A 21,270-nucleotide genomic window follows, 5' to 3' on the forward strand; every position below is an offset into this window, starting at 1 on the left:
ACAGTTCGGTTCAGACCTCGTCTTTTTTAACTGTTCCCTCACTGCTGACTTAAATGTGGCGTCTGCAGTCTCAGGCTACATTTACGTTAACATGTTTTAGTTTTAAAACTCATCAGTGTTGCTATGGTTACGCCTGGCGTCCACACTGCTGCAGAGACTTTAGGAAACGCTGCTGAAAACTCCAGGGTTTCGTTTTGGAAATGAAGCAGACGCTTACGTCCACTTCCTAACCTACTGATAATGTTCTACAATCAAATAATGGAAAAAACAATATAGAAAAACACGACAGATGGTGAACTTTCATTTTTGTCGTGTCTGCAAAACAAACAAAGACATTTGGACATTTCTGTTCATTATGTTCACTTGGATCAGAAAGAAGAGTCTGAACCTGGGAAACAGGTTAAATAACAACTGATGAAAAAAAACATTTAAATAAGATGGTTTTCAGACTAAAAGTTACTCTATATATAATTATCTAACATTTTAAGGGATTATTGAGTGCCTATGAATAGCTAATAATTTAGAGTATATGGATAGAAAATGTTAATTATCTGAGTCTTAGTTAAAAATCATTTTATTCCAGATACAGTGGATAGAAACTTTAATCCAGACAGTTGAAACAGCTGTAAGTGTTAATAAAAAGATTCATCTTTACAAAAAACGTTTTAAAATCCTGTGATAACTGAGCTCAGACATTACAGACACAAGCTGTGGTACGCTGTGATATTATCAAGACCCAGTTCATGCCAGTAGACTGAATAGTCAATGAATCAATGGTTGACTGAAAGAAAATGAATTCAAGTTATTTTTAAACAAAAGAATGTAAAGATGCGACGTTTCCAGGTTCACAGATCATTGTCAGCTTTTCTTGGTCTTACACTGTAGTAAACAGAATATTGATGTTTGTTGACTGTTGGACAGATGAAACTACAAATTTAAACATGTCATCTTGTTTTCATCTGAGCAGATTAGAGCTGAAACTATCAGTCAATTATATCAGTTAGCTGTAAGAGAAATGATCTGCAATCACTCTGATTATTGATGAATCATTTTTTCATCAAAAAACGGCTGAGTCCGGCTGATGAAATAGCAGATTTTTTTCTTTTTTGACCTGATGGTTGATGGGAGTATGATCAGCTGATTAATCAATAACGACAACAATAATGGCTGCATTAAAAAGCATCTTTCCTCCCACTCTGATACCTCCACAGTGTGTTTAATGTCCCCGACATGGAGCGGGGATGACCGGTGACAGGAGTGATGCACTGGGGGGTGGATGGAGGGGCTGAGGCCTGCAGGTCCGGTCTGCTGCGGGGTGGTATGGGGTGGGGTGGAGGAGTATGCTGAATATTTAGCCCCAGTGTTATGCCGGTGGTAATGGGCACATGGCTAATCTGCATGTGTGAAGGTCAGGGCTCTTGTGTGGCGATGGGGCCATTACGGGCTCCGAGCCAACAGAGCTGAGGCCGGACCGGAGGCTGAGAGGAGCGGCCTCACCGGCAGCTCTCCCCCGCTGATAACCCTCGTCTCCACCTGGGTGGTCTGTCATCCAACAACAGAAACAACTTCACGGGCCATGACACCTCAGATCACTTCAAAGGAGATCATTAGCATATGAGGGGCAATTAGTAGATGACAGGGTTGATAAGAGCTGTCAGGAGGCTAACTGTCAGCTCCTCACACCAAACCTCCGAGTTCCCGGACTTTATTTAACATATAACAGCTGATTAAACCCCCTCACAGAGCTCACAGCCAGCGGACTCATCTCAGACATACATGCAGCCTCTGCGGGCCTGGTAACTACAGCTAACATGCTAATGCTAGCTTAGCATAGCGAGCTAAAAACGGAGTCACCTTGGACACAGAACCAAAACCATGACTTTACTAACTACTGTTAACTCCTGCGGTGGTTATTTCTTAATTATTCTGTCACTACTTCATTAAAGACGAGCTTTTATTTACTTAATGGTCAAAAATGTCCAGCAATTAGTGTCTGGCTGTGTAAATGACGTCTATCTGCAGTGGAAATAAAAAACACACCTAGCTCAGCAGCTAACTGACGTTAGCTATTTGGGTTAGCATGGAGGCTAACTGCCAAGCTAGCAGTTTAGCCGGAACAAGATGACTGTCTCTGATTATCCAGGTGACTTTATCACCAAAAAACAAGGTGTTTGACGCGGTGTGACTCACCTGGGACCTGCCGCTGCCCTGCCCGTTATTCCCCGGGCTCATGGCCGGGTGATTTCTTTGTTGTCCTCCCCAGCCGTGAGCAGCCGAGCCGTACTGGGAGCCCATGTCTTTAGCCAGCCCCATGCTCGGCTGCTGCTGTGCGGAGGGATTATTATAGTCTGGATATCCACCTCCATAACCCCGCATCATCGGGCTCGGAGACGTCAATAACTGGTTCAAAGTCGGCGTAGCCCCGGACGGGTGCTGCTGCTGCTGCTGCTGCCCCTGTCCGGGAAACCGCTGAAATCCTCCGCTGTTGCCGCCGCCTCCACCTCCAGCCGGGGAGCTGGTAGCAGCCATAGCCGCTTTGCTGTGGTTAGCAGCGGCCGAGCTGCCGCTGCCCGGGCCCATCAGGTTGTTCCCCTGGCGTGAGGGACTCATCATGCCTCCGTATCCACTGGTCCCGTATCCGGGTCGGTAGTTCGGGTAGTGGTTGTACGGGCTGTTGTTGTTGTAGCCTTCGTGGGAGTTCTGAACCTGGTCCATGGTGCTGTGTACCGAGAGCGCCGCTGTTACCCCAGTCCCTGGGCTTTGTTGTCCGCCATGTTGATCAAAGCAAGGCCCTCCTCTTCCATTCCCATAATAATGATTAAACTCGGAGCTGGTCCCACTCGGAGGAGGGTTGTTGTTGGTGGTGTTGGTGGCTGATCCCAGGCTGGCATCCATCCGCTCCTCCTCCTCCTCCTCCTCCTCCTCACTCCTGTTCAGCTGGTGTTGGTGATGGCGCTCCTCTGCTCGGCTGGTCCCCACCAGGAGGATGTTTTCCTCTCCTCCATGGTGCTGTCTGTCCCCGCTGCTCTCTCCCTGTCCCCGCTGGATGCTGCTGTTGTTGTTTATGTTGTTGTTGTTGTTGTTGTTGTTGTTGTGGGTTTGCCGCTGGTGGTGCTGCCGCTGGATAAAGTGGCTGAACGGCGGAGGTGTGTGGTGGGATGATGATGGTGATGATGATGGTGATGATGATGATGGAGGAGGAGGAGGAGATCCAATACCAGCACCAGCACCACCTCCAGCAGCAGGAGCAGCTCCGCCACCACCGCCGGGGGTTTTCACTCTCCACCCGCCGAGCATCCTGGTCTCCATGTGGTCAGGTGCCCGACTCCCGGATAGTCACCACCGGTCACCCAGGTGGACTGGGAGCAAGCACGGAGGACAAGGAGGAAACTCTGACTTAAAAAACTCCAACTTAATGCTGCAGATATTAAAAGTAATTTCTAGTTTCTTTGTAGTTTCTAAAGTAGTTTCTTTGATTCACTAGTTTATTGTTGGACAGGTAAACACCCAGCACCCAGTGTTATTATTACATTTACACACAGAGACATGAGTGGGATGTAAATGCCAGATTTTGCCAAAAAGACAAATTTCCATCACCATTCCTTGAACAGGTTGATGGTAAAACAGAGGCTCTAAACTAAAAATCTATTCATTATATTCAGTATCTTCATAAACCAATCAGTGCTTATTTAGACTTAATCTGAATGTCCTGGTTCGTGAAGTCCTGAACCTTTTTCTAAAGAGCTGAAGAGAGGAACCAGACCGGGCACAGTGAAACCTTGGCTCCTTCAATTATCTGGATGTTACTTTGACACATAACATCCACTTAAACACTGTTGTAGACCAAGCACAACCCCCCATGGCAATAGCACTCCCCAATGTCAGGGGCCTCCCCCAGCAGGACAGTGCTCCCCCCACACCACAAAAACTGCTCAGAAATGTCTGGAGGAACACGACAAAGAGCCGAAGGTGTTGACCTGGCCTCCAGACTCCCCAGATCCCAATCTGATTCAGCATCTGTGGGTTGATCCAGAACAAGCCCCACCCCACAACCTACAGAGCTCAAACGATCCACAGAACACCCCCACAGGTCCCATATCCACACCCCAATGGGTCAGAGCTGTTTTTGGCAGCACAAGGGGGACCTTCAGATCCAGGATCAGACTGGGATCTGGGGAGTTTGGTCAACGCCATTTACGCTTCATTTACGCCAAGATTTTTTGATACATCAACTTCACCTCAGCCAAGTATAAAAACCTTTCTGCGATATTTGCACTTATCTTCAAATTTCCACCATTTCCACTGAACATAAAAACAGGAGGGTTGGAAATGCAGTCACTGATGTTCTGCTCTGAATAAAATCAACATGATGTGCAATCAAACAGAGATATTCAAATCAACCTTTTAAAGATTTCGTGACTGTGTATTCAGGACATAAATAATAACGAGGTTAGTTGGTGTTATGGATTAGATAAAATTCACTGCAGTCACAATATGTGAACGCTGCTTAGATTACTGCAGAATTTCACGGTCAGAAAGGGAAGCGTTGCCTACACATGAGAGAGCATAGTGAGCTGTGTTTGTGTTTGTGAAGGGGACCCAGCAGGGACCTCCCACAGCAGCACTGGAAACAACCCAGTCAAGTCAAGCAGGGAAACTGGGTCAGAAAGCAGCAGCAGCTCTCAGAAACACACTGATGAAAACACTGTGTTCTGCTCTGCTGCTGAAAACGCCACGCACACAGCAAACACCAAACACCGAGCTGCACACGCAGAATGACGTTCAGGGCTGTTCAGAATCAGGGTCAGACTGACGTACGGAGCCCAAACTGGTCTCGAGACGGGTTTTCAGCCCCGAAACATTTATCCCCACACCTTCAACAGACAGAGCTCGATTCCCTCCATTTCCAACCCTCTGTTATTCAAGCTTCCTTTACACAGTGTATTTTCCAGTTGATAGTCTCTTTCATCAGTCCTTCTGAAAAACCGAAAAAGATGTTTTCTGCTGTTTGATGATAAATGAATACATCAGTGTTGAAAAATTGGATTTTTTTAATTTAAGTTTTTTTTTGTTTTGTTTAGTTTTTTGTTGCTTTCCACCAATGAAAAGTTGGGTTATATTCCAATAAATCAGCTCCTTAACTGAATTCAGAGGTTCAACCTTACAGAAAATGACATATAACTGATGACAATCAAAACCTGTCATTTCATTTTAGTATTTTTGTTCTTATGCATTCACCTAAAACAGCCAATGTATTTTCCTTATTTAAGATACAGAAATCAATGTGCTTTTAAGGACAAAATTCAGCATGTTTGACTATAATCAAGTGGTTTTAAGTATGTAACAGACTGGTGTGTGTTCCCACTTGGAGCTGCTAATTTGCGAAGCTTTGATGAAGACGATGAAGATGTAGACTTAACCACCAGAAAATAACAGCATGCTGCCCTCTGCTGGAGCTGCCTGATAATACATACTGCTCGTGTATTTCTGACGGATTACAGCTGCAGTCCAGTTACAATAACCTCACTGTCACAGTAAATCTGATCTGCCCTCATTCAGCAGTCAAAGCTAGTGAGTTACACTCTGAATAATGTCAGATAAAGTTCAGATAAAATCTTTCTGTCAATCATGACATATAAACTCAAGAGATTCTCCAGGAAAATATTTTACAGACAGATGACAGAGTCAACAGAAGAGCAAATCCTACACAGTTTTCCTGTTGAAGAAGTCTCCTCCGTAGTTGATGATACGTCTCAGGGCGCTCAGGATTAGAGCATCAGTATCATCACTGAGGTCAATTTCTTCATAGTAGTTTCTGACAGGAAAGATGCAGTTCATGGGTATACCCACATCTGCACTGAACTGCTCCATCTACATTTTAAAAATCACAACATGACAGCTCAGACAAAGACTTTTCAGTTCAGTCATTTGGCTGCATGACTAAATTAAACTTCAGCTGTGTCTGTAAAAATTTATGAGATTACAAATAAAAACAGACCTTCTCCTTCAGGATTATGCTTCTGTAGACGTTCTTTAAATCTCTCTTGATCTCTGGACAGGCCTCTTCAACTTTGGTGAGAACGGTGACCTGAGGAATCCCTGCCAGGACAACAGACAGAAAACTACAGTGTATATAAACTACAAACAAAGCTACAGTGAGACAGTGTTTGATAGTCAAAGGATTCAGAATGTAATATCACTTCACAATGATGTTGTAGACTCATTTTACCCAGAGTAGAAAATAATAATCATATTGATCTCTGCTCTCACCCAGACGACTGGCTTCCAATCTGATGTCCCGAAGTTTCTGCACAGTTTCGTCGCTCATTGAAGATAATGTGTCAGCAGGAACGATACAAACCAGAACATGCACTTTGTCGTTGACAGTTGGAGATTTGTTGTAGAACTCATTTCCCTCTGACAGTTTAGATTCAGGATTGAACTGGAAGACAAGGTAAAAATTTATGTTAGTAGTGACACTTTAATACTCATTTACAGCTGACATTAAAATGTGTTCTGACCACATGAAAGTACATGGAAGTGCATGGAAGATGGACTGTGATCCGATCAGCCAAACCACCTCTGGAGTTGGCCAGGGATGCACTGGGAGTGGGTGTATATGCAGTTTTGTTAAGGTTAGGGTTGGCAGCCATTAACCAGTGATCACATGAATTCTTCAAGAGGATGTGACTGGATTAGAATAAGGACACTGGAAACACATAAATACCAGGTGTAAATGTGGGCACAGGTTAAAACCACATCTAGATACAATCTGTAAATGAAGCATAAAGGATACCGTACCACATAACCTTCCTTTACATGTCCTGTGAAAGCCAGTTTGACGTCATCCACTAGGACACCTCTCTGTGGATCCAGGCCCATGATGTCATTGAAGACAAAAGGATAGAAAGTCTCTGAGTTGTCTTTTTGGATCTTGTAGGTTGTGTACTGTGAACCACAAACAGAGAAGATGCAATTAATACTTGTAAACACAAAATGCTTTACATTTTTTATAATATGAACAACTGACAACCAACAGTTCCTCATTCTATCAGCAGAGAACGAGGGCGCAGTGGAGAAGTGAATCAGAACTGGCTCACCAGCAGACACACAGGAATCCAAACACAGGTAACAGATAACAGTGGTAAACACAGAGACTTAAACAGATTAACTGGAAGGGAACTGGTGAGAAAAGATGAGCAGATGGATAAGAGAACAGAGAGGAACTCTGGAGACATCTGGTGGGCAGATTGAAAATTGCAGGTTCTGAAGATGAAGGGGCAAACAGAGAGAGTAGTAAGCAGGGACTGGTGACAGGAGCCAAAGGAAACTGAGGAACAAATCACGACGAACACAAAAACATTTATATATGTTCTAAATATTCTTCTGACCTGTTTGGTGAAACAGCCGTGAGTGGTGTTGTCTGCCAAAGCCAGTGTGCACATTCTGCCCTTCAAGACGCTTTGGACCGAGTTGATGAAACTGGACTTTCCAGCTCCAACTGGACCATGAAGAAGAATCCTGAGCTGCTGACCTTCAGTCTGAGGTTTGTAGTTGTTGATGTACTCCAGAGCTCCCTTTTTGTCTCTGCTCAGGGAAGAAAACATCACATCACAGTGAAATAACACGCAGCAGTTGTTTAAAAATTTAACAGGCAGATAAACACACTCACCCCCAGTTTATTTTCCTCCATGACAAATCAAGAACTGAGGGTAGATGACAAATATTGAAGAAACACTTGACATCATTGAACAACGTGTGATTTTGAACAAATGCTAACGGTCAGTTTTCCGGAAACTTACGTGGAGCAGGTTTAGACTTCTTCCCTCCCATTTACTCTGAGCTGTTTAAAGAAATAATTTTGTTTCCTTAGTAATAAATGTGTGGAAAAGTAAATTGACTAATATATTTAACATTATATTTATTTTTTTGAAGGTTTAGAATTAATGCTGGAATTACTAAATGTCTGTACACTTCATCTTGTGTGTTGACTGTTTCTACAATGATGATATTATCTTCAGTAACATGTTTTAATCAGTTTGACAAGAATAAGAAAAAATAAACAGTATATTTGACTCTATATATCACAGAGACGTCCTACCTGTGCTGTGCTGAAAAGAATCTGTCTTATGACTGAGAATGTAGACAGGAGCAGTAAATCTACTAAAATCTAGTCAGTCACAATCAGTATGAAATTAACCACTCCTGTTCTTAGTTTCACTTTAATAAAACACCTGACACTGTCCTCAGTCTCTTTTCACCACAGACACTTTAACAAAAAGAACATTTATCTATTAAAATATTCTCATGACTGAGTCAAATATTTAACAGGTGAATCCAAATATAAAACACAGACTCAAGAGATCAGGTGAAGATTAGTTGTCAGCTGATGAGAGGAATGGGGAAATAAGTGTACTGGTAGGTGAAGGCTGTTGGTTTACTGGAAGGGGAATGAATGAGTGTGGTGACTGTTGCAACCAGACAAGAAAATAAAGGTTATTCATAGACAATAAAGGAAGATAACTCAGAACAAACTATTACAAGTAGCCGAGAGAGTGTAGTACCAAACTGATTGAAGCAAAAATCTGACAAAGAGTGGAAGCTGAACCAGAGTAGATTTACTTTCTTGTTGTTTACATATTTTTGGCTCATAAAAAGAAGCACATTCTTATTATTCTGCAGCATTTGTAACTTTTCTAACCAGTTTTTAGCACAGCTGTTGTATGAATACTCTGGCATTCAGTCAATAAACGGTGCAAATGTAATACATTATAATCATTTAATATTTTGAATAAATAAATGCATTCATTTTTTACTTTTAAGCATTTTAATATCGATAATATGAAGTAAAACAGTATAGAATTAACTGCAAAACGAGTCTATTCTATATTTTCTTTCCTAACATGCATCATCCCAGCAGTGATACACACTAATTCAACACAGGCTCCTCCTGATCCTACATGTAATACAAATAAATGGGAGTAAAAAAAGGTGTGTAATCAATAGTAGCTCCACTGGTCCAACAGATGGCAACAACCAACAAAAAACAGCAAGATGGCTAATAGGTGGACTTACCGGTTGAAAGGCTACAGGGCTGACTTTAATCATTGAGCAGAACCAAGTCAAGACAATACAAACAATTATATTTATGAAAAGTGGTCTAATCTTCATTCAATGTACATGTTTAAATCAACTAAAACCTTTTTATAAGCTGGGTGGGTGGAACCCCCTGCTGGTTGAACCTGTGCATCTGAAGTGTACAGCCAGTTTGCCTGGGCTGTTTTCTCAGACACACTTCAGCTGGACTGGGAGGATCTGGTCTCCAAGTACCTAGGAACTTCTAACATATTTGAATAATGTAGTTTGATTACACTGACAAAGAAAGTATCAGCCGTCAACATGCAAACTTAATGCTATACTTTGTGTGGCCAAAGCCAGCTGTTAGCTTGTAAGGTAATGTTCAGACAGTTAAAACACATAATGACAGAAACATCACTGAAAGTCTATACCAAAAATTTGTGCCAATTGAAGAACATCTGTATATGGGACACTTTAACCACAGATAAATACATAAGAGTAGAATAGAATTTATTTTATTTATTTGTTATTAGGATTTTCATTAAATGAGGATATGTGAATTAATTTCTTGGCAAAATCAAACAAGTATGAATCTGGCTCCACATTATTCAGCTTTCCAGTTGATGAAGTCATCTCCGTAGTTGATGATGTGTCTCAGGACGCTCAGGATGAGAGCATCAGTATCATCATTTAGCTTGATTTCTTCATGGTAGTTCTTGACAGGAAAGATGCAGTTCATGGGAATACCCACATTTGCACTGAACTGCTCCATCTACATTTTAGAAATCACAACAGGTCAATTCACCAGTTACAGCTCAATTAGTGACTGCATCACTGGATTCAATTTCAGCTGTAGTTCAATGTCTATGCTTCCAAAATAATAAATAAAAACATACCTTCTCCTTAATGTACCTGCTCCTGTAGACATTCTTTAAATCTTTCTTTGTCTCTGAACAGGCCTGATCAACGTTTGTGAGAATGGCCACTTGAGGAATCCCTGCCAGGACAACAGGTATAAAAATATTAAGAGCATTTAGGTAAACTCATTTTAAATGATATGAAGTCACGAGCAAGAACTAAACAATTTACTCAACAGACACAATAATTGTAAATAACAGGGGTCAATAATTGTTGAAGATGTATTTAAGGATGTCATCAGCATATAACGAAAGGTGAGATCATATACGTACATTTCACTGGGGGATATTAAAAGGTTCTGTCTGATGCTAGTAGCCAAGGGTTCAATGATAATTGCAAACAGAAATGGGCAGTGAGGGCAGCCTTGACAGGGCTAGAAATATTTTTGGATTTATAATAATGGAGGCAGTTGGATGTGAGTAAATGATCCCGATCCATCCATTTCAATTCAAGGGGGACGGAATCTAAATTTCTAGAGAGTAAACATCGTATAACGCCACTTCACTTGATCAAACATATGTTGTGCATCTGTTGAAATAACAACAGCCTCTTCTGTATGCTGACAATATTTTGAAGAGGCAGCAAAGACTGAAATACATATGTCTATCTGGCATAAAGCTGGTTTCCTCGGGATGGTTGTTTGTCTCTATGTGTTGACCCTGTGATGGACTGGCAATCCGCATAGGGTGTACCCCGCATCTCGCCCAATAACAGCTGGGATAGGCTCCAGCCCCCCCACAACCCTTACTGGATGGGCAGTATAGAAAATGGATAGATGGATGGATAGTCAGAATATTTCCAATAGGCAACAACAAAATTGGGAGGCAGGATGAAATCATTTCAGGGTCACAGTCTGGTTTTGGTCTGCCCAGAATGAACACAGAAGGAGAGGTGACCATTTAGAGCTAAAAACTTAGTACAACAACAAAAAAATCCTTTTCCATGAGGTGGAGAAGCCTCCAAATATCCACTAAATTATAGGATTGCATAAGATTTTTGAGTATTCCACTGTGCTTTAAAGAGCTTGCTTGGGGGTGCTGCCTGTTAGAACAGAATCTAAAATGCAATTGAAATCTCCACCCATTATGTTAGAATCAGACAGATCTGACATGGTGTTGGAAAGATACTGAGAGAAGATGTGATGTACACATTCACTAATGTTATTGCTATGGAGGTTAGTGTTCCACTAGTTATCAAGTATCTGTCTCTCAGAGAAAGAATGCAACTATTTGATCTCTGCTCTCACCCAGGCGACTGGCTTTCAATCTGACGTCCCGAATTTCCCACACAGTTTTGTCGTTCATTGAAGATAATTTGTTAGCAGGAACCACACAAACCAGAACGTGCACTTTGTCGTTATCAGTTGGAGATTTGTTGTAGAACTCGTTGCCTTCTGACAATTTACATCCAGGATTGAACTGGAAGACAAGATGAAAATGTATGTAAACAAGTAAAAACATCACTTTTTATTTATTTTATTATTATTTTATTATTATTATTTATTATTATTATTATTTTTTTTACAGAGCAATGTCAGAGTCTAAAGGATGCTGTACCATGTAGCCTTCCTTCACATGTCCCATCAAAGCCAGTTCGATGTCATCCACTAGGACGCCTCTCTGTGGATCCAGGCCCCTGATGTCGTTGAAGACAAAAGGGTAAAAGGTCCCTGGTTTGTCTTTTTGGATGTTGTAGGTTAAATACTGCGAACCACAAACAGAGACAATGTAATTTATTATAAATATCATCCATGTAAGACAAGGGAAGATACATTTATACTCTTTTTTTCCACATTGTGTTAAAATAAAACAATTCTGCTTTACATTTTCACACTTTACATTTTTATTATATGAAAAACTGACAGCTAACACTAACACTCACTGTTGGCACAGAATGAGGAGAATTTCCAGTAGTGTGTGTAGTGTGTGTCTGTCTTTAGTCATTGGTAAATTGTCAGAAAAACAGATATGTAAGAACACACAACTCCATATTGAATTTCTTGTGATTTGTATTTACTTAAAAGATGCTTTTATATTATGCATTCCTTTACACACACACACACACACACACACACACACACACACACACACACACACAAATCACTTGATTTTTAACCATAAAATAGAAGTAGTATTAGTTGCTGTAAGTATACTGTACTGTTGTGGTGAAAGAGTCGTGAGAGGTGTTGTCCACCAAAGCCAGTGTGCATATTCTCCCTTTTAAGGCACTGCTGACAGAGTTGATGAAACTGGACTTTCCAGCTCCGGCCGGACCATGAAGGAGAATCCTGAGCTGCCGACCCTCAGCCTGAGGTTTGTAGGTCTTCAAGTACAACAGATTGGCAGTTTTGCCAGTGCTTGGGGCAGGAAACATGTTTTACATTAGAGTTCAGACAACAACCCAGACAATAAATGTAATATACTGTGTTACTATAAGACATGGAGCCCAGCAAATGTCAGAAGTAAAAGAAATTCTTTCAACCTTGTGCCCACATTTAGATACTCCACTCTCTCAAATTATGTTTCAGAGTATAAATTACTAATTTATGTTGTCAGATTTTTGTTTCTACTGAAACTGTACTCGCTAATTCATGTTTATATATATATGAAATGTTTTCTCTGAAATTTTGAGAGCACAAATAAGTGGTTCTTGTGCATGAAGGTACAAGAACAGATATTCAAGAGCACAGAGCCCCACCCTTGGGTGGCCCTTTGGTGGCGCACAACACTCCACCATTGACCCAAATCACCGCAGAAAACACCTTAAGAACAGCCAGATCCATGGCATTCATTAACATAAAAACATATCAAAACAACCAAGACTAAATCAAGACGACAAAAGACAAAGTCAAAAACACAACAAAGAAACAAGCTGAGAGGCAGCATGTCCATCAGTCCCACATTAGAAGCCTCAGACACACTTACCCCCACTCAATTGTCCTCCATGGTCTATCGAACACTGATAGAGAGACACATGCACATGAGACAAAAACATTACAAGAAGTGTGTAACTTTTTATGAATGATAATTAGATTTTTTTTTTACTTACATGGAGCAGGTGAAGGGGGAGGAGCATGTTTGGAATTCTCTGTTCCCATGGCTGCAAAACAAAACAGTCAGAAATAAATTGTTGAGTTGACTGAACATGTCAGTGAAAAAGTCTTAAAATAAATAGTCAAAAATAAAATTTAATAAATAAATAAAACATTAAAAATTTGCATATTTATTCTATGTATTTTATAGCCACTATGTGTGTGTGTTTAGTGTGTAAAATGTACTGAATAAGGTCTGTCATACTGAACAGAACTAAACTCAACCAAAGACGATAAAATAAATAAGCACAATCAGAAACACTGACCCTCTAAAAACAAACCAACTGTAACTAATAATAACCGATTAAGGCAACTGACAAAAACTTATTCTGTGAAAAACATGACTTTAAAATCAACAAGAACAATTTATTATTTAAAAATCTGCAAATGGATTTATGAGATTCATACCTCTGCTGTTGTTCTAATGGAAGAGATGGAAGAATGTATATCTACAGGTTAGCTGTGGCAATTTATACAGCCACCTGTAATAAAGTGATTCATACATCAAGTTATACTTCCACCCCTGTTATAAATGTTACTTTAGTAGGATGTCATTTCACAGAGGTCCACCCCAGGTCACTTTCACATTTTCATTTTCATTTTCATTTTCATCAGGCTGTTTTTTTCTGAGTTATTACAAAGTCACATCTGTACCTTATCTGTACCTCTGTCACACCAGTACATTACTCTGTGATTCAGCCCTTCTCAAAAGTTTTTTTCATTCTCATCTTTTATTAATTTCAGAGCAAAAAACACACATTCTAATAATCTTATGACAAAGTTCACACCAAGGCCATCGAGCTACAGCTGTAAACAGAACTCTTTAGATGTTCATCACTGCTGATAGCAATTCAAGGTTCAGACACTAACAGTAATATAACATAGTAGAGTCGAACCATCACAGTCCAGAGACAAAGATCAGTAGATTTATTGGTTACATACCCTGATAGAACAGTGCTCCAGAACTATGTGTCAGAGATCAAAGTACAAAAGCTAAACCATGAGATTGTAATTCTGACAAATAAATGAATTCATACATTTCAGAAGGCCACTACAAATATAAGAATTTAAATAATGAGAACTCTTACTTCCCACCCTGCCTTTGAAATATGAAAATCAGCAATTGAAATTGCCATCGAAGCAGAATACATCGGCTGTGAAGGTCACATGTCCTGAAGACTGAGGTTTGCTATCCTGTGTCTACAGCCAGGTCCCCATCACCACAGCTGCAGAGGTGGAAATCACTAATCACTTTGTTTGACTCAGTTCAAAGACCCAAGCTAAGCAGTCACATCACCATTCAGCTACACTTCAGTACCTACAACAGGTGGTACTGTTCACTGTTCAGCAAGCCCAACATTCAGCAAAGGTATCACTGTTCTACAGACACCTCACATACATACAACAATAACTGAATGCATCACCATTCATACAGCCCAATGCTCACTGCTGTTGTTGACTTTACAGTTCAGCTGAACAGCCAAACTTTATACAGCAATTTAATCAATAACTAATTCAGATCAGTTAATGTTTCTTCAGGTCTTTAGTGTCTGTCTGGGATTACTGTCTGATGAATACTGTGAGATATACTGACTCTGATACTGGTTTATGACAGTATGTCATAAATAGGAATACGAACTTCTCTGACCATTCTAGGAAACTCTGGTGAATTATTGACGGATGGACATGAATGAAAAATGAAAGTGAGGAGGCAGTTATCTCTTGTATTGAAGTTCACTGTTGTTTACTGAATACAGTGCTCCTTTGTAAAGACTATCATAAACCGTAATGTCTTTTAATTGCACTATATTACAAGTTTATTAGATACATAAAGAAGCATAAAGAAGTCGGAGCCAAGTCATTAGTGCCAAATCATAACAAAAGTTATCTCAGTCACTTTTCATATAGAGCAGGTCCAGACCGTACTCTTTATATTGTTATATATTACAGTATAAACATGACAATGTAATAAAAAATATTAACAGAAGAGCAATATACACAGGACTTTATACATAGAGACAGAAAATGAACTAAATACAGATATTGGACATTTGAAAATGGAATTGCACACAGTGAATGACTGATAGCAGCTGTTTTGGATTAATTAAAGTGCAGAACCTAGTGAAAATGTCCATGTGAGTATGTGGTGAACTAGGATCAGTGCTGGTTGTAGAGTCTGACAGCAGCAGGAAGGAAGGACCTGCAATACCTCTCCTTCACACACTTTGGGTGAAGCAACCTATCGCTGAAGGAGCTGCTCAGTGCTGTCACACTGACAGTACTACCATAACCAGCTGTCTGAGCTCAGTTGTAAAATATTTGTATGTGCATGACTGACAGGATGTCTGTATTAATCAAGTGTTTCCCAGTGAGCTCTGATAAATGCAGGGTGATTTTTGGAAATACACCACACAAGTAGACAATTTACTTCTTGCAAATACCACAAGTGTGGGTATTGTGTTGGATGGTATATGGAAAAAAAAAGAAAGTCTCATCTCAGCATGGATGACCAAACAACATTAACACAAGCACTGTTTTTGAGGCTGCTGATACAAACAAGGTTTATAGCTTTCGTGCTGAATTAAAAACCTAATGCTATGCTGTTAGTGTAATTTGTGTGAGCTTTATTAAAGGCTAGTTAGAGAGGTACTGTTACAGTTAGATACATAAGATGAGAGTTTGTTTTATTTATTTATGGTTGTTTTGATTTTCATCAGTAGAGGAGACATAATTAATTTCTTAGATAAAATTGATTGGATCAATTGGACTGAGAGGATCTAGCTAACACATAAGTACAGATTTCTAACATGTTTAAATATTAATAAACAACTTTTTAAGAGAACAGAAGCTAAAAGTTACAATGACTGGTTTATCATTTGTCTGTTGTTACAAGTCATTTTAAACTGATGAATGGATACCAAACAGTTAATGCACTTTACTATGCTATCTTTAGCTAGTGAGGAGATGGTAAGTTAGCTGACACATGAAGACAACTGAAGACTGATCAGTAGGTGGGTCATTCTTATGACAACATTAAAATGGCAAAATCTCTCATGTCTATGACAATATACATTATTAATTATGTATATTGAGTAAAAATTTGCGGGTTTTTCTGTTAGCAAAACACATTGTTCTAACCTTCCGGCCTGGTGCAGGAGGAAAAGAATTCTGTCCGAGCATGTTCAACTCAAATTATTTGCCCCCAGCAGGGCAACACAAGAAAGAGGGGGGAAATGAGATGGCAATTATTTAACTATGCCATAGGACATAAGTAAAGTAAGTTAATAATGTTCAGTAATGTCGTTTATCAACCTGTTGCTTAAGAATTGTCATCATGCTGTAATGTGTAGTAATGTCTTCCAGCCTGTGGGAGGCGCTGTAAACTTGTGACCAACGGAAAAGGCAGTTTTTGCTGCAGAGGAGGTTGTTTGAGCCTCAGGAATTGAATCTGAATCTGAATCTTCAGGAGGTTCACATTAATAATGGTTTATTCACATTTTTATTTTCAATGACTCACTTTTTATAACATGCAAATAGAATGTTCTGACCTTTTCAGGTCTTTTAACATCTCCACCATACCAATTAAAAATGTTGTATTTATCTTTATCTATCTTAATAAAATGAATCTAAACCTATTTAACGTCCCATATTCTATTTTATTATTATTATTATTATCATCATCATTATTATTAAGCAATTGAAAATACAAATTCTCAAAGAGGACAATAACAATATTACACTTCCATATTCTATTCTTACCCCCTTTGATATACGCAATAGTGATTGAAATGTATGGTCTCTAATGTCTCTAATTTTCAAGATAAGAGATTGTACAACTTTATGATCCTTAAATTATTACAATGGTGTTCTGATAATGATTAAATTCAGGTGTTCAGATTTAGTTATTAATCCCTGATATAAAAAGGTTAAGGTGATTATTAAAAGGAATATTTTAGAAGTAAAATGAAACTATGGATCTGTCTGCACATTATTCAGCTTTCCAGTTGATGAAGTCCTCTCCGCAGTCGATGATGTGTCTCAGGGCGCTCAGGATGAGAGCATCAGTATCATCATTTAGCTTGATTTCTTCATGGTAGTTCTTGACAGGAAAGATGCAGTTCATGGGAATACCCACATCTGCACTGAACTGCTCCATCTGTATTTTAAAAATACAGTCAGTTCACCAGTTACAGCTCAGAGACAAACAAGACTCTTAAACTCAGTCAGTCAGCTGTGGTTTGATGTCTGTGCAAATCACAAATAAAAACATACCCTCTCCTTCATGTACTTGCTCCTGTAGACGTTCTTTAAATCTTTATTTATCTCTGGACAGGCCTGATCAACTTTGGTGAGAATGGCCACCTGAGGAATCCCTGCCAGGACAACAGACAGAAAACTACTGAGTCCATATACAGTCATGTGAAAAAGAAAGTGCACCCTCTTTCTATGGTTTCACGTATCAGGACGTAATAAAAAAATCATCTGGTCCTTAGCAGGTCTTAGGTAAATACAACCTCAGATGAACAACAACACATGACATATTACACTGTCATTATTTATTTAACAAAAACTAAGCCAAAATTCAGAAGCAGCGTGTGAACAATTAAGTACACCCTTACTTTTTCCATAGGAATTAAGAGGGTAAGTAGCAGCCAGGTGCTGCTGATCAAATGCCTGGGATTAATTGATCATCAGCAAACGTGACCACCTCTAAAACAGCTGAAGTTCATAACAGTACAATTAGAAAAAAATTGAACAAGAATGGCTTGTTTGGAAGAATTGCCTGGAGAAAGCCTCTTCTCTCTAAAAAGAACATGGCAGCATGGCTTAGGTTTGCAAAGTTGCTTCTGAACAAACCACAAGACTTCTGGAACAAAGTCCAAAAGACCAAAGTGGAGATGTTTTGCAGCCACAGGACCTGAACACCTTGCAATCATTGAGTTGACCATAAACTCCTCTGTAAACCAAAGTATTCTAGAGTCAAATGTGAAGCCGTGTGTCTGACAGTTAAGCCTGGCTGAAACTGGGTCATGCAACAGGACAGTGATCCCAAACACACCAGCAATGGCTGAAAAAGAAAAAAAAAAATCAAGGTGTTGCAGTGGCCCAGTCAAAGTCCAGACCTCAGCCAAACTGAAATGCTGTGGCAGGACCTTAAGAGAGCTGTGTGTAAACGAATGTCTGCAAACCTCAATGAGCTGAGGCAGTGTTTAGAGAGGAGTGGGCCAAACTTCAAGTTATCGCTACTGAATCTTGTTCAACTTCAACTTCTGCATTTTGGCTTCATTTTTGTTAAATAAGAAATGACGTGGTGAAAAATGTCATGTGTTGTTGTTGATCTGAGGTTGTATTTACCTAATTTTAAGACCTGCCAAGGACCAGATGATTTTTTATTAGGTCCTGATACATAAAAACATGGAAATCAAAGAGAGTGTACTTTTTTCCACATGACCGTATATAGATAAACTTATTGTAACTAACATGAGGTCAAACTGAGCATGGCTGCTGTTCTGTGGGAAATGAAACTACAAACAAACCTACAGTGAGCAGGTGTTTAATAGTCAGAGGATTCAGAGTGTAATATCACTCCACAATTGTTTTTCTAAAAGGTTGATTTAGTTAACCCAGTGTAAGAAAGAATAATCATATTGATCTCTGCTCTCACCCAGACGACTGGCTTCCAATCTGATGTCCCGAATTTTCTGCACAGTTTCGTCGCTCATTGAAGATAATGTGTGAGCAGGAACGATACAAACCAGAACATGCACTTTGTCATTGACAGTTGGAGATTTGTTGTAGAACTCGTTGCCCTCTGACAGTTTAGATCCAGGATTGAACTGGAAGACAAGATGAAAATGTATGTAAGTAGTGTCATTTAAACAACCCCACCACAACCCCCGAAAACATAAGCAGTATGGTTGATGGATTTCAGCCTAAAGGATGCTGTACCACATAGCCTTCCTTCAAATGTCCCGTGAAAGCCAGTTTGACATCGTCCACTTGGACACCTTTTTGTGGGCTCAGGCCCATGATGTCATTGAGGATGAAAGGGTAAAAGGTGTCTGGGTTTTCTCTTTGGATCCTGAAGGTTGAGTACTGTGACAAACAAAAAAGGTGCAATTAATATTCATCACAAGCAAGAATTACCAAATCAATATCCAACTAACACCGGAAACTACATTAGATTACTTCTCTTTTTACACAGTGTTGATTCATTAAACCATACACTTAACCACTCGAGGCAAAATATGAGGCAGAATTAGGACCAATTTCCCTTGGTAGCCCGTGGGCTATTGCCCCTGACAGCACAGCTCCCAGGATCACTGGGGCTGTTTACAGCTGAGCATGAAGCAGTGGTGAGAGTGTTATGTGCCCCATGAGGCTGCCCAAGGATGGGGGGTAACAGTCATGAACAACTGAAAATGAACAGTTCCTACAACTCATTGTGCTTCTTCTGTAAGTTGAGTTTACTCCAGTCGTCATAGTTCAGGGGGTTTTTTTTGTTGCTCAGAATCAGTGTTTTCCGGTGCTCTTTGGCAGACACACAGACACACAGACAGGAAGTGCTTTCCACCACATGCTCTGCAAGTAACTTTCTTTAAACTAAACAACGTCAAGTTAAGCCAAAGGAACAAAAGTATATGAATAATTATTTTTGATAATCCTTCGTTTTACTCTGAAGTTTTAGAGTCGCCTGACTGACACCAGCCTCCTCTAAATTATCCAGAAAACGTTAAATAGACTGAGAGTTTATTTTTCCTCAACCCGAGAGAGAGAGGCCGCAGATACACGACGGCCTGCTGAAAGTCTACGAGTGAACTATATAAATATAATCTCTAATATAAATAACAAATATAAACAGGGTGTACTGTAGACTGCTAAATATTCTTCTTACCTTTTTGGTGAAACAACTATGAGAAATGTTGTCCGCCAAAGCCTGTCTGTACATTCTACCGAGTAAGACACTTTGGACCGAGTTGATGAAACTGGACTTTCCAGCTCCAGCCGGACCGTGAAGAAGAATCCTGAGCTGCTGACCTTCAGTCTGAGGTTTGTAGTCTCTCACATACTGTAGATCGTGCTGTTTGTCTCTGCTCAGGAAACAGAACATCACAGTTTAGACTAAAAACTGAAATAACCTGCAGCAACTGAGGAGTTAACGGAAATGTTACTGAAAGAGAGAATGAGACAATAGAAAAAGAAAAAAAATGTTTCGTGCTTTTTCACTTTTTTTTACATTCAGATAAACACACTCACCCTGAGTTTATTTTCCTCCATGGTTCATCAAGAACTGCCAGGTAAAAGACAAATGTTAAAGAAATAATGTTGGCATCATGGTACAGTATGTGACTTTCAAACTTACGTGGGGGTTCTTCAGGCTTAGGTTTAGACTTTTCTCCTCCCATTGATGAAAAGTAAAGAACTGACTCAGCTGCTCACAGCTGCAACAAAGAGTCTGAGTCTTACAGCTGATCCTTGTAGTGCAGACAGCCACCACTAAAACTGCAAAAATCACGCAGTATAAAACTGCCCTTCCTATCATGGTTTCACTTTCTCTTCTATGAAACGTGACTTACCAACTGAGACCCACATAAAGGGGACATAGCACAACCACAGCTAATCATACATGTCACTCAGTAAGAAGTAATCATGTCATTAGCTAATGAGGAAATTGTAGGTTAGCTGACATAAGTAGGGATATTAAATTAACTATAATTAATTAATATAATTAATTATACGGATCAATAGGTTGATGCCCAAAATGTGTAAATGAAAATTGTGGAGAGAAATTTAATACGTTTTTGGAAAAAAATCTTTAAATGGTTAGTCAACAGTGGGTTGCTGACTCGTGCAGTAACACACGGAGAACTGAGATAATAGATAATAGATAACAGCTAAAATGGATGTGGCTAAACTGTACAGTCACATGGTTTACTGTTGTTTCAGGTGAAAAAAACAAATTCTACTCTGTTTTTCAGGATTTTTTTCAATAGTTGGATATGCACAACATGTGCATATATTGATATTATTTTTAAAGTTGTCATACACTAATAAGTTTCACTCTTAAATGATAAATTTGTCCCAATCTAGATTTGACATTTTTTCTGCTTTTCTGTAGATGGATCAGCTACTGACAAATTTCAGTACAGTTTGGTCTAACCTAAAACATTCTCCAACACACT

The 21,270-nt window shown here is 39.7% G+C and overlaps 3 protein-coding genes across 5 annotated transcripts in view; all 3 read right to left on the bottom strand.

Moving 5' to 3' along the window:
• The window catches only part of arid1b (AT rich interactive domain 1B (SWI1-like)), a 36,509-nt gene extending 33,083 nt beyond the window's left edge, over positions 1-3,426 (bottom strand). Inside the window, 1 exon segment of the mRNA XM_018674588.2 lies at positions 2,191-3,426. Coding sequence (XP_018530104.1) covers positions 2,191-3,309 — 1,119 coding nt within the window. The 5' untranslated portion in view covers positions 3,310-3,426.
• Positions 3,427-3,471: 45 nt separating this feature from the next.
• Positions 3,472-8,318, bottom strand: LOC108882213 (interferon-induced protein 44). The gene is made up of 8 exons (XM_018674578.2): positions 8,102-8,318; positions 7,803-7,843; positions 7,673-7,706; positions 7,392-7,587; positions 6,802-6,948; positions 6,271-6,442; positions 5,999-6,099; positions 3,472-5,871 (listed from the first exon to the last, which is right to left on the bottom strand). The coding sequence occupies exons 2-8, from the start codon at positions 7,831-7,833 to the stop codon at positions 5,704-5,706; spliced, it is 849 nt and encodes a 282-aa protein (XP_018530094.2). The 5' UTR covers positions 7,834-7,843; positions 8,102-8,318; the 3' UTR covers positions 3,472-5,703.
• A 347-nt stretch (positions 8,319-8,665) lies between these two features.
• LOC108882225 (interferon-induced protein 44) lies at positions 8,666-20,641 on the bottom strand. Of its 3 annotated transcripts, XM_018674591.2 has the most exons (8): positions 13,496-13,518; positions 13,045-13,095; positions 12,921-12,954; positions 12,154-12,352; positions 11,553-11,699; positions 11,243-11,414; positions 9,975-10,075; positions 8,666-9,850 (listed from the first exon to the last, which is right to left on the bottom strand). In XM_018674591.2, the coding sequence occupies exons 2-8, from the start codon at positions 13,091-13,093 to the stop codon at positions 9,683-9,685; spliced, it is 870 nt and encodes a 289-aa protein (XP_018530107.1). In that variant the 5' UTR covers positions 13,094-13,095; positions 13,496-13,518; the 3' UTR covers positions 8,666-9,682. The 3 variants fall into 3 exon arrangements, with proteins under 3 accessions (XP_018530107.1, XP_050927588.1, XP_018530108.1); XM_051071631.1 differs by lacking the exons at positions 9,975-10,075; positions 11,243-11,414; positions 11,553-11,699; ... (2 more) ...; positions 13,045-13,095; positions 13,496-13,518 and adding exons at positions 17,360-17,460; positions 18,753-18,924; positions 19,037-19,183; ... (1 more) ...; positions 20,345-20,378; positions 20,451-20,641 and having other exon boundaries at positions 9,489-9,850; XM_018674592.2 differs by lacking the exons at positions 8,666-9,850; positions 9,975-10,075; positions 11,243-11,414; ... (3 more) ...; positions 13,045-13,095; positions 13,496-13,518 and adding exons at positions 16,549-17,243; positions 17,360-17,460; positions 18,753-18,924; ... (2 more) ...; positions 20,345-20,378; positions 20,451-20,637.
• Positions 20,642-21,270: the final 629 nt, after the last annotated feature.

This window comes from Lates calcarifer, linkage group LG7_1, assembly GCF_001640805.2.
Source record: "Lates calcarifer isolate ASB-BC8 linkage group LG7_1, TLL_Latcal_v3, whole genome shotgun sequence".
Lineage (NCBI taxonomy): Eukaryota > Metazoa > Chordata > Actinopteri > Centropomidae > Lates > Lates calcarifer.

What these genes read in the sequence shown, in the direction of transcription:
- LOC108882213 (XM_018674578.2), bottom strand. Translation starts at nt 7,833, where the DNA reads ATGGGAGGGAAGAAGTCTAAACCTGCTCCAC. An exon ending in TGGAGGAAAATAAACTGGGG is followed by an intron (nt 7,588 to 7,672) that starts GTGAGTGTGTTT and finishes TTCCCTGAGCAG; the next exon opens with AGACAAAAAGGGAGCTCTGG. An exon ending in ACGGCTGTTTCACCAAACAG is followed by an intron (nt 6,949 to 7,391) that starts GTCAGAAGAATA and finishes TGTGGTTCACAG; the next exon opens with TACACAACCTACAAGATCCA.
- LOC108882225 (XM_018674591.2), bottom strand. Translation starts at nt 13,093, where the DNA reads ATGGGAACAGAGAATTCCAAACATGCTCCTCCCCCTTCACCTGCTCCA. An exon ending in TCCCCCTTCACCTGCTCCAT is followed by an intron (nt 12,955 to 13,044) that starts GTAAGTAAAAAA and finishes TCTCTCTATCAG; the next exon opens with TGTTCGATAGACCATGGAGG. An exon ending in TGGAGGACAATTGAGTGGGG is followed by an intron (nt 12,353 to 12,920) that starts GTAAGTGTGTCT and finishes TCCTGCCCCAAG; the next exon opens with CACTGGCAAAACTGCCAATC.